Raw genomic sequence first — 13,535 nt, 5'->3', positions numbered from 1 at the left:
TCACATTGGTGGTCTGAGTAAAAGGAATACCTAAGGCTTTCTACAAAGCCTTAAGTTATGCATATTTATTTTATGTTTAGCCTTCCTTAATGTGTAACTGATTGTTCCCTTTCAGGTATATAACACCATTTTCTAGTTCTTCACAGTAATCCCTTTTTTAGCACCAGTTAACATAACCTTGAAGACAATCTTTGCTAATGTCACATACCTTCATTTCCATTAAGAAAAGGAACAGCAGAAACAGGTTTTCATTAGTTGTTGATTCTCAAGTAGTTTGTGCTTGGGTTTTCCTTACTGAAAAACCAGTATGGATTTTTCTTGGGATATCTGACTTCCTTGAGTAGAATCAGTGCTTTAAAAAAAAAAACAACCCAGATATTATTAAAAATGCCTTTTACTTCTGGTGCATAGGAAGATGTATATAATAACTAACAATGGCTATGGGTGATTTATAGCTACAAAACTATAATGATAATTAAACTATGTAAGAGTTAATCCCAGATGGTGAAAGAGGTACCAGTATACAAACTGGCCACCATTCAGATTTCCAGGGGACCGTTGAACTAAGTTTCTCTTAATACCTTTCCCATCATCTGACTCTGAATCAGCTTCAGTCAAATGTTACTTTATTTCTTGGATTCCTCACCTTTTATTAAGTATTTGATTCTCACCATGTCTGCCTATTATAATCACCTGGGATGCTTTTTAACAATATTAATACCCAAATCCTAATATACTAACTTGATTAGTCTGGAGCCAGGGCCCTGGGTATCAGCATTTTTAAAAAGATGTTCTACAAAGTGATTCTAATGGATAGCCAGGATAGAAAATTAATGATAAAAATCAGGGCCTTTCAGACTGCTGTGCATGTGCATATGAATCACCTGGAGATTTTGTTAAATTGCAGATTCCAATTCAGTAAGTCTTTGTGAAGCCAGAAATTCTGCATTATTGAGTTCTAGGTGATAACTGATGCTGCTGGTGCTTAGAGCACACTTTTGAGTAGCAGGGATACAAGCTGTGTTTTCCTGTTAGTTTGCTCGTAGTTCTTTTATAGTTCAAGGGCATTTTAAAGTGAGAATTTAGTTTTAGAAATGAGTATTTGATTTGGTAAAAAGGATTCTCTTGTGACTGAACTTTGTTAGTCCATGTTCTTCTGGCTCAGAGCAGTGAGAGCAGTAAGAGGCCCAAAAAAGTGTTAAGTATGGATATTTTGTTAATACAAGTTAATGATAGAGCATTTTAATAAGAAAGAAACTAAAATTTACTTTTTTAATTTACTTTTGTTCCATTTATAGAGAAATGTTTTGGTCATCAAATTATGTACAAAAATAGTATTCTGATTTTAAATTTGAATTTTTTATTAAATAGAATTTTTATTAAATATTTTATTTATTTATTAAATATTTTTATTAAATATTTTTATTAAAATATTTTTAAAAAATCTCTAATATGAACTATTAGTCTAATTCTGGTAAAAGAACTTTGGTGTGATGGATTCCAGTGAAGTTTATATAGATACAGTTTAATAGACTCTTGCCCAAGGCATTTCACGATGATGATATCTGGGGTATGTTTGTGTGCCATGTGTACTTGTGTAGGTGTATGTGTTATTGCTTTAGAAAAGGTTGCCTAATTTTCTCCCTTTTGTCTGTTTTTTTCTCCCACTTCTTAGCATCATTCACGGTTATGTGTTACAATGTGTTATGTGATAAATATGCCACCCGGCAGCTATATGGCTATTGCCCATCCTGGGCATTAAACTGGGAATACAGGAAAAAGGGAATTATGGAAGAAATTGTTAACTGTGACGCAGATATCATTAGTCTTCAGGTAACACTATAGAAATTAAATTGTCTTTATCTTAAAGGTGAACCTAAAAATTATAGAAGATCTTTGGGAGAAATCCTGTGTTTGAAGGAAAACCCAAAGAATTATTTTCTCTCCTCTTAAAAAAGAGGAAAATTTTAATAAGCACTTAAGATATTTACACAGTGAAACTGTTTTGCTAAGTATAGCCACCAACTTATACTCATTTACCGTTTCCTTAAGTGAAAATAATCTCACCACATTATTAATGTTAATTCAGCTTATGAACAAATCATTGGTATTGCCAAAAGAGAAAACTGCAGAAGGTTGCATCTTTAAGGAGTATAAATTTAACTTATAATGGGATCTGTAAAACAAAAATTACTTGCCCACCGTTGTTCCTTAATGGTAAACATTTTAAACATTTAAAAATATTGTACTATAAATCATGCATTTTTGCCTTATTTTAAAAACAACCTCAGAAATTTGGATACTTTATTACAATGAATTTAACTGACAAAGCATCTTTCCGTTGAAATATGTGTGTTACTGCTTCTTTTCAACACTCAGCTAATGAATGGCCAAAGTTTATGGGTAGTTTTTAGTACTTTTTTCTTAGCAACTTTCAAAGCATATTAAATGCTTAAAGGTATTTAAAAATTTTAAGTGTTAGGATTTCAAACCTTTTCAGCATAGCTTAAGAAGAAAGTTATTACTTTTTATAGTAATTTTTTGTTCTAGAGCAGCTTGATTATTTACATTTGTGTTATTATCCATGGTTCATTTGACTTCCTGGGAAATAACAAGAAGTAGAGGAGTCTTCAGAAATTAAATTTCCTTCTAAACACTGAGAACTGACACAAAATTGGGGGAGGAGGAGGCAAATAAATGTATGCTTGTTGTAATTACTTAATTGTCCTCCTTTTGATTCAGTATTTGTAGTAATAACAGCCTCACACTCTTTTAAGTAAAAGCATCATAATTTTAAAAGTATGTTCTTATTATAAAAGTAATACTATATTATGAAGTGTTCGTTCTAGAGAAATTGGAAATTTTGAAAAAATATAAGGAATAATGGAGGATAACACCTAATCCCATATCGCAAAGGTAGTTGCTGGGTTAAAACTTCTGAAGTATTTCTTGTACACTTTAAAAAAATTCACTTGCCTACTTATTTACAGATGTGTACAGATTATGTTTTCAAAACAGAGATCATACTATTGATGTATTTTGTTTCTTGTTCATTGTACTTAATACACTTTCCATATTACTAAAAGTCCTCAAAACCAATTATGTAAATATATATTAATTGATTTAGCATTTTTCCTGCTGTTGGGCATTCAGGCTGTTTATGTTTTCACTATGACAAAATCATGTTGTTATAAGAATTAGCATACATAAATCATTATCTTCATACTTGATTATTTCATTTGGAAAGATTTGTTAAAAACACGTTCTGGGTCAAAGAATATAATAGTCAAACTTAATAATTACTAAATTAACACAGACCATTGAATTATTGGTACTCAGGTACCTAAAAGTTCCTTTAAGCAGAAGTTTTTGTTGGTAGATCTTAAGCTTCTCATTCTTGAGCATCATTCCTTTCCACCACAGCTGAGAAGTTCAAAATAATTTTTAAAATTACCTCTTTATAATATAAAATTTGCTATTCCCTCCCACTTAATCTATAATATGACCAACTTTCTTCATTCAGTTACCAGTTGAGGAAGTGAAGTATAGTGGAATGAACTCAAAAATGGGAGTCAAGAGACTTGGGACCAACTACCTGTGTGAGCATGAGAAAAACATGTTACTTTCTGGTTCTTTTAGGTTTTAAAAAGCTGCCATTGTCAAATGGTGGCTGCTATCAATAAGGTGAGGTAGTTAGATAATAATTGTTAAGTGAACTGTTTTAACTTAGTCACACCTTACTCATAATGCTGCACATTTTTATATCTTAGCTTTCCTCTGTCATGTCAATGATATTTCTTTCATCTCAGGAAGTGGAAACAGAGCAATACTTCACTCTCTTTCTGCCAGCATTGAAGGAGCGTGGATATGATGGATTTTTTTCTCCGAAGTCACGTGCCAAAATCATGTCTGAGCAGGAGAGAAAGCATGTGGACGGTTGTGCAATATTCTTCAAAACAGAAAAGTGAGTTAAGGAAACAAAGTATAATAGTGTACTTATTTCTTTAATTACCACACATTTGAAATTGTCTTTGGTTGACCCTAAAATAGACAAGTAACATAAAAGTTAAAACTATTGGTAATGTTTTATTTCTTAGGCTGTATATTGGAAATAAGAATGTTTATTGTATTATTCTTTATGCTTTTTTTGCCAAATTACACTAAAAATATTAAGGAGTATATACTTGAATATGATACTATCATATTTCTATATATATTTTCATGAAGTAAAATATTACTTTTTGTGTGAAAAAAATTTAGTACTCTTTAAGATTAGAAATAAGTGATCTGAAGTTTCTGTGATTTTTTTCTGATAGTTGGCCTTTTTCAGAATCGTTCATTTTATCAACTTTTCATCTTTTTAAATTAACATTCCATATGTTTATTTAGTCATTTATTCACTGAATGTTTACTGAGCATTTGCTTTGTGACAGGTGCTGTGGTAGTCACAATAGACACAAAGACACATAGTTTCTGATACCCCTCAAAGCTCTAAGTAGGAAGATGTAGGCGTATAAGAAAATCGCAATATAATATGCTATATATGAAATAGAGGTATGCATAGATAGATAAAGGAGGACAGAGAGAGGCACAGAGCTTATGGAGGTAGGGAGTTAAAGGATTGATTAAGACAGGACAATGGAAAGTGGTCGTGCCCTGAAATGGATAACAGAAAACGTGACCTGTGTTTTTCCAGGGCTGTAATGTAGTTGATGAGAATACAGCCAAAGATAAGAATATCATGACTGCTTATTAAAATACATGAACAATCTTGTAGAGACCTCTCTGCTTTAGTATTCTTGAGTTTAAAATTGAAAAGAGTATCTGCTTAGAGGTAGTTATAAGAATTAAATGAGATGATAGGTACTTTGTAAATCATTGTATCCCGGAAATATTTTTATTATTGTCGTATTTCTTTGTTTCTGTAATGCTTTGCAATTTTAGTATTTATCTCTTACTGGGTTTATAATGTTGTGCTCATTAAATTTAGGAACTGCATTTTCTACTTCAGGGTGCAGAGCTGTAACACACTTAGAAGGCTGTCTCTTTTTTTACTTGAGAATTGTGAAGAGTTTTATTATATAACTTTTTGTTTCATTCTTTTATTTATTTTTATTTTCTTTATTGAAGTATAGTTGATTTACAGTAAAGTGAGTTAGTTATTGTGTGTGTGTATATATATACACATTCTTTTTTATCTTCTTTTCCATTATGGTTTATCACAGGGTATGGAATATAGTTCCTTGTGCTATGCAGTAGGACCTGTTGTTTATCCATTCTAATTATATATAACAGTTTGCATCTGCTAACCTCAAACACCCAGTCCATTCCATCTCCACCTCCCTCCCCCCATCCCCTTCCCCTTCCTCCTTGGCAACCACAAGTTTGTTCTCTATGCCTTTAAGTCTGTTTCTGTTCCATAGATAGGTTCATTTGTGTCATATTTTAGATACATATAAACGATATCATATGGTATTTGTTCTCTATGTCTGTAAGTCTGTTTCTGTTTCATAGATAGGTTCATTTGTGTCATATTTTAGATACATATAAATGATGTCATGGTATTTGTGTTTCTCTTTTTGACTGACTTCACTTAGTATGATAATCTCTAAGTCCATCCATGTTGCTGCAAATGGCATTATTTCGTAGAAGGGTGTCTCTTGAACACTGGCTGAGTGACTAGATGGTTAGAGGTAGGTTCTTTTGGTTATCTTCTTGAAGAAAATAGGGAAGTATATTTTTGCCTCATGTGGGCTGCCAGTTTTACAGTGGAAAATTTGAAGGAACCTCCAATGGAAGACTGAAATGTATGGATTCTGATAGAGGTTGTATCCCGTAGTTAATAACTTAGGTTTGATACATTAGATAGGAAGTCATCTACTAATAGAATAGGTACATAAATACCTGTGACTATTTTCCTGTATTTTCCTGTTTGGTACCTATTATAACAGAGCATTTCAATGTTTTTGTTGATACAGGCTTATTTATTACCAACATGGCATGTTATTTTAAGTAAATGAATTAAGTGTATTTGAAAGCTATCTGAGCCACTTCTCATTTATTTGTACCTACTTTCATATCTTTTCTGTGAATTTTTAATAGAGACTCTTCATTTGTTTAATAATTAGTACACAGCCTTGTAGTATTTGAGATCAGGATATGCTAAATTCTTCTAGTGGGTTGGTGATTTCTTTCTTTCTTTCTTTTTTTTTTTTTTTTACAAATTTTAGAATAAAAATAGCTATTACTTTTGTAGTGTTTACATGTCAGCCTTTTTATTTTATTTATGTGGATTATCTTATTTAATTTTTAAAGCAATCCTCAGAGATAGGAATAGAGCTATTTCCTCAGTTTTATACATGAGGAATCCAAGAGGTAGAGAGTATCTGGCTTCACAGTCAGTGCTTTTAACCATTGTGCTAAACTGAATCTTTAGACTTCTTTTTTTTTAATATTTATTTTTTTTTAATTGAAGTATAGTAGATTTACAATGTTGTGTTTCAGGTGTGCAGCAAAGTGATTCTGTTTTGTATACACACATATTTTTTTTTCAGATTCTTTGCTCATATACGTTATTACAAAATATTGAGTATAGTTCCCTCTGCTATATAGTAGGTCCTTGTTTTTTATCTTTAGACTTCTTGTTTCAGCTTCTGATATCACTTGTACCTCTTAAAAGGTTACCTTATTTGGAAAAATTGCCTTCAATTTGATATTTGATATTATTCACACACAAATTTCCTTAAAACACCATAATTAACAAAAAATTACTGATAACATTGAGACATGCAACATCAGCCTGTTTTTCCAAGTGCTGTTGTTTCTTTCTGAAGGATGACAGTACATAATGGTTTTTTTGTTTGTTTGTTTGTTTGTTTTTTTAATTTTTTGGGGGGGTACACCAAGTAGTACATAATGTTTTTTCATTCCCTTCAGTTTTGAGAGGAAAATCTAAAATGCCTTGATAATTTACTAGAGTTAATTAAGATTTTGAATTAACAGTTATAGCTGTTGTCTAGGAAACTTTATAAACAACAGAGTATTTGAAAATTGATACTTGAATTATTATTAAAAATACTGTCAATTAGTTGAGATAAATACATAGGAAATACTTAGCCACATCATTCGCATTTCTTTCCTTCTTCAACTTTTTGCCTAAATAGAAACGTGGATCCAGTAACAGATGAAGACTTTGAGGGTGCTATGTTGTTACAGTCTACCTCTTTTGAACAGTGCCAAATAACTTGCTGATGTCATATTATCTACCTATCTAATGCCAAACTATTTGGAATTTAAGACAAAGTATGCTACTCTGCATTTCTTCTACTCCTTGTTCAGATTGGAGAAATGGTACAGTGCAAAGAAAAGAACCAGGTGGTGTTCTCCTACTTATGTAGCTGTATGATCTTGAATGAGTCACTTACCCCTTCTGGACTTATTTTCTCATTTGTATATATTTGTATAATACCTTCTAAGTACAAAACTAACAGTTAAAAGATAGCTGTAGGTGAGTGTTTCAATTCTCTGTACTCATTCTCAAGGTCTTACTCTTCTAAAACCAAAATATCAGATAATTTCTCATCTTCTTTGATGACATTTTTTTCTCTTCATGGAAAACAGTGGTGCAGAATAGGTAACAATAAATGGAAACTGTAATAATTACTGTTATTAGCAAAACATAATAAAAATCTCTGATCTATCATGATGGAAGGATAGTATATTGCTTAGTAAAGGCCAGGACACAGACCATTATTCAGAGAATTAGAATCCAGTAAGATACTTCTTATATTGTATTCATTGTAGTTTAATCTTTGAGGATTCAGAAGGTACTTCAAGATTTGGCAGCACTTTATGGTCATAATTATGGAGCATCATTTTTTTGTGTAATTAGATGCATAAAGATACCAGAAAATAGAAATTTTGGTTGATAAGATGCCAGAAATTGGCTTTTTCTTTCTCCTTTATCTTAATAAGTATTTTCTTTAGTCCAAAATATTTTATAACACAAACATATACATGTTGGCATGTATTTGTGTGTGTGTGTGTATGGAGAGACTGTTATTATAGACAAGTTTTTTAGAGTCAGAAAGTTTCTCTTTGCCATGTTTTGTTCTATAGACTAAACAGTTAGTAGAAATTATGGAATCTTGGCACCTGAGGTTAACAGTTCTGGTCTGATCATGCTTTGTTTCAAATCAATGAGAAAGGGAAAGATGAAGACAGCAGTTTTAGAACAATGTGACCATTACATTGTGAAGACACAGTCTCTTCTAATAGGACTGGGAGCTAGGTTGTCATGGTGCTTAGTCCTTTTTGTACTGCCTCTGCTCTCTGTCTCAGAGGTACCAGGTAAGGCCAAGTCCTTGTTTTTCCTTCTTTATTACAACAGGTAGTTTTGTGGTTGAGAAGAGGGCGTCTAGAGGTTATGGTGTTGTCCCAAAATGACCTATTGTGGTAATCCTGTCTTACTAGTTTCTCAGTTACTGATTTTGTCTGTCATCGATGGTTGCATTTAGAATTGTAAAATCTGAGATTGTGATTTCTGGTTTCCAGTGTTAGTTTTCCCATTACTTTAATCTGGAACATAAAATTATTGTTTTATGCCAGTTTCCTTTACCTTTCCAATATGGATGATAACTGTTCTGCGTAACTTCAGAGGTTATGGGCTAAAATGATCAAGAATGTGAAAGTGCTTTCAGTGATTAAGAGTTGTACAAGTATAAGTAGGATGGTGAATATCCACTTTTCTTCACAGTTTATCTCACTCTCACAGCTTACATTTTCTAGCAAATTATTTTCTGGCACTCCCATGATTACTTGAAAGGACCCAAGAACACATTTTATAGCACCTTATACTGAATATACAATAAAAACTTCTATTTGGCTTAGGTTTAAGAGTGAGCTTAATGTGATCAGAAAGGATCATAGTTAACAGAAAGTAGAAGCAGAGGGGAGGTTATTTGATTGTAGATGAGAAGGGAGAAAGTAAGAAGTAGTATTGTTCTATAGTAGTATGGGTAGAATATTTCTTACTGTTTTATAAATGTATTATAATTATAGTATAAAATAAACACAGAAACAAGATAAGCCATAGGAGATTATAACTCTCTATACTGGTGCTGGAAATCTCATTTTCTAAAAGCAGAGTCCCTGAAAAGTTCTTATGGTTCAAGAAGCATATTTATGCTCTTGTTTAATTCTCACTGGAAAAAAGGAATTTTCTTTTCCTTAGTTCCCAGCTGTCTCTTTGGTTCTTCAACTATTGGTGAAGCTGAAATAATAAAATTGAATGTATAACTCTGACCCTTTTAATATCTCTAAGCACCAAGGAGGGAGGTGTTAGTTGTAATGACGTGTTATACTTAGGAAAAATGGTTCTATTTTTATGAACTTTTGAAACTAAAGACATTAAAAAGTAGATATCTCAAGAAGATTGGGAAGTTTTAAAAGTCAAAAGTAGGGAGTCAATCATAAATTATACTATCAATGAGGAAGAAAGTTGGACGGGTAGTTGGAGGCATCAAATAAACTGGGTAATTGTTCAGGATTCATTTTAGAAGGCATGTTTTTGTTCTTTTGTTTTATTATTTTAAAAAGTCAATAACCAAGCATGCATTAAAAAAAAAAAGTTTGTGAACCTATATGTTCTTTGCCATGAAAATTAAGAGAAAGGGAAAGTTGGGTGAAAGTGCTAAGGCAACGAGGAGGATATTTTAAATAACATGCACTGTAAAGAGGTGAACCTGATGAACCCAGTGACAGGGCAAAAATAAAGATGCACATGTAGAGAATGGATTTGAGGACGGGGTGGCGGGGGCGGGGCGCGAAGGAGAAGCCGGGACAAAGTGAGAGAGTAGCATTGACCTATATACACCACCAAATGTAAAACACATAGCTAGTGGGAAGCTGCTGCTGCATAACACAGGGAGATCAACTCGATGATGGGTGATGACTTACAAGGGCTGGGATGGGGAGGGAGGGAGGGGATATGGGGATATATGTATAAATACAGCTGATTCATTTTGCTGTACAGCAAAAACTGGCACAACAGTGTAAAGCAATTATATTCCAATAAAGACCTTAAAAAAATTAAAATTAAGAGGTGAACCTGTGTGGATTGTGCAGTCACTGAATGATGATCAAGAGAAAACCAGAGCTGTACAACTTCTGTTTTGCTTTCATGGTCTCTATTGAGGAGAATTATTTTCAAAGTGGAAAGACTAAGTAAGAGACCAGGTAAGGAGGAGATTGGCAAACCAAGAAGAGGAGATTGGTAAGCCAAGAGAGTCGCTAAACTGCCTTAACTAGTTAGGTTTCCAAATCAATATAATTATATCGCATGTCCCCATGGTATTAAAATATCTTGCCAAAATATGATTAGAGAAGCATTGGGTTGGCCAAAAAGTTCGTTCAGGTTTTTTCCCTAAGATGTTACAGAAAAATTTGAATGAACTTTTATTTTGCTAACCCAATAGAAGCATGAATATTGGCAGGTAGGAAAAATCCTAATATATTGGGGACAAATAAACCACCTAATTTTTCAAAAAATTTGCGAGCCTCAGTTTTCTTCATCTTTGTAATGGTAGTAGTAATACTGCTTGTTGCAATTTGAATTCTCCAGAAAGAAGCCTCCAAGTTACTTAGGTGTTCAGGAGTTTATTAGGGATCAACACTGTGGAAAGAAAGCGGAAAAAGCAGAATTGAGCATAGAGAGTAGAACTGTGTTTCAGATCCCACAGCCTCAGCTGACCCCACCTGTAGTTTTGTGGCTGAAATGGCCTGTGAGAGTTAACCCAGGAGGAACCAAAATCCCCAGGTCTTTATCTTTTGCTTTTGCTTTGTAATTGGATATATGCCATTCCCAGAAATACTTGACCTTAGTGAGGCAGCTCTCTGCAACTGGAGCAATTCCTGAAGGATTGGTGAGGAATCTGGGCATCATCTCTTCGTGTGCACCCCATTGCAAAGTTTTAACAAATTTTAGGACTAATGTGTATGAAGTACCTATCACAGGTCTTGATACAAAGTAGATCATCAATAACGGACAGCTTCTTTTTATTATTGTGCTGTCCTATTGAGAATTTTGATTGCTTATGAGAGGACGTATGTATACATAAAAGATTTATAAAAAAAAAGCTGACAGGGATATTTAATTTTTTGGAAAAATAGAATGTAGTTTCAAAGTGCCCTTCGTATCTGAATGGGTGAACTAATAAGCAGAAGCTCATAAAATGATACTCAACAGAAATAAAGTCAACTACTTTTTAATTGTTAAAGGAAAAGAAAGAGGGACAAGTAAAATTATTTGAGAGCACAGAAAAATACTTATATGTAAAAAAGTTCATTACTAAACCAAATATTCATTACTATAACTAATGGCATCAGTTATAATAGCTCACATCAGAAGTAACTTAAATGTCCAACACAGAATAGTGCAATTATGATGAATCTCTATAGTGGACTATAATGCAAACATAAAAAAAGATTTTTGAAGCATATAGTATTTTATAAGGAAATGTCCATGGGAGAATGTTCATTAATATAGACTTAGAGTGTTATTCTAATCGTATAAAAAATGTTTGTGTGCACATGCATGAAGTAAGGTCTGGGAAATATATTGACTCGTTGATGGGGGTGTTAGGTTGCAAGTGACTTGAAAATTTCTTTATATTTTTTCCTCATTCCCAAATCTCTGTAATAAATATATGTAACTTAAAATCATTTTTTCGCTTGGTTTTTTTTTTGCATCTATAAATGCAGAATTGAAGAGACCTGGTTTAAGAGCTAAAAGGACCAAAAAGTTTTAGATACATATTAGTACTTATTTGGCTTATAAATAATATGGCTGTCCTCAAGTGCAATTTCAGTCTTTATTAGCAAAAACGCAGTTCAAAATGAAGACAGCGGTAGTTCATTTATGCCCAGTTCTAGGTACTGCACCTTTGGGTGAACTTGAGTTTTTCAAATGAACAGTTGTTTCACACCACATATCATGTAAAGAATTGATGATTTCTTTCTGGAGAAGACTTGGGGATGATATTTAAAGTAGTGTCAAATGGAAAATAAATTCTATAATCCTGTAAAGAAATGATGTAGATCTAGTTTTGATAGAAGAAAGATATAGGGAAACAAATTTTAGTTAGGGAAGACAGTTCTAATGATTAGATACTCTCCCTCCCCACCCCACCCCCACCAAAAATAGCCTGACTTTGGTAGAAGAAAAATATTCCAATATTAAAAATATAACTATTAAACAGGATTTTCAGATTTTCCTACAGAACCCTAGGTTCCTATAAATAAGCCATAAGAGTTCTGTAAATATTTACAAGATATTTCAAAAATTAAATGCAAATAATTAAACTGTAATTTAAAAATAACACTTAAAGAAGTGAGAGGTCCTAGGCCAGCAGACAACTTTGTATGTTTATAGATTAGAAAAGAATGGAGGAGTATGAAACCATGTTGGAGATTAAGAGGAAGAGGACTGACTGAAGTAGGTTCTAAGCAAGGATGTGATATTTGATTTATGTCTTTAAGTTCACTGCAGCTGCATTGTAGAGAATGAATTACAGGAGCCAAATGTTTCAAATACCAAATTTTAACACTTTGGAAATCAGTAACATGTTCCTGATAGACTGCTTAGTTGACTTGTTGCAGACCTGTGAATTAAGGTTTTGCCTGCTTGCTTGCTTTTTCTGAGTTCGAAGTCAGAGTTATTTACCCCTTGTATCTGTGTAAATCAGGATTTTTATTATTAATACTGTGTAACCGAAACAGAATAGAGAAATAAACTGGATACTGAGACTGATATTAAACTATAATTATCATCTATACCCTCTGATATCAAATTTTTATAATCAAAACAGATTCATTGTTTTCAGTGATTGATTTATTTAAACATAATACTGCTTTTATCTGTTTTATATATATCGGAATCTTACCAGAAATTGAAACAGGTATTCCACTGCTTAAAGACATTTTAAAAAGTCTGATATGGAGGGTGGTCATTTATATCTGTAGAACTTATTCTGAATCTGCCTACTTCTTCTACTTATTTCTTTTGCCTTAGCCTAAGCCACCATGATCTGTCATCCAAACAACCTCAGAAACTTTCTAATTGTTCTCACAATTCCCAAACTTGGGCTCCTGTAATTCATTCTCTATAATGCAGCTGCAGTGAACTTAAAAATATAAATCAAATAATATCATATCCTTGCTTAGAACCTACTTCAATCAGTCCTCTTCCTCTTAATCTCCAACATCATTTCATACTCCTCCATTCTTTTCTAATCTATAAACATACAAAGTTGTTTGCTGGCCCAGAACCTCTCACTTCTTCCTCTATCTGGAATGCTCTTAATTCCATTCTTCACCTTGATAATTCCTCATCCTTCATGTTTCATTTTATTTTTATTTTTATTTTATTTTTTTGGGGGGTACACTAGGTTCAATCATCTGTTTTTATACACATATCCCCGTATTCCCTCCCTTCCTTGACTCCCCCCACCTCGAGTCCCCCCCACCTTCCCCGCCCC

At 33.0% G+C, this 13,535-nt stretch overlaps 1 protein-coding gene across 4 annotated transcripts in view; it reads left to right on the top strand.

The window, feature by feature from the left end:
• The window catches only part of CNOT6L (CCR4-NOT transcription complex subunit 6 like), a 103,972-nt gene that overhangs the window by 68,834 nt on the left and 21,603 nt on the right, over positions 1-13,535 (top strand). For all 4 annotated transcript variants that reach the window (XM_057726630.1, XM_057726629.1, XM_057726627.1 and 1 more), the window contains exons 7-8: positions 1,676-1,833; positions 3,810-3,964. In XM_057726630.1, coding sequence (XP_057582613.1) covers positions 1,676-1,833; positions 3,810-3,964 — 313 coding nt within the window. The remainder of the gene's footprint in view (positions 1-1,675; positions 1,834-3,809; positions 3,965-13,535) is intronic.

The sequence above is a fragment of the Hippopotamus amphibius genome, chromosome 3, assembly GCF_030028045.1.
Source record: "Hippopotamus amphibius kiboko isolate mHipAmp2 chromosome 3, mHipAmp2.hap2, whole genome shotgun sequence".
NCBI classification, from domain to species: domain Eukaryota; kingdom Metazoa; phylum Chordata; class Mammalia; order Artiodactyla; family Hippopotamidae; genus Hippopotamus; species Hippopotamus amphibius.
This window is presented reverse-complemented; position numbering and strand designations above follow the sequence as displayed.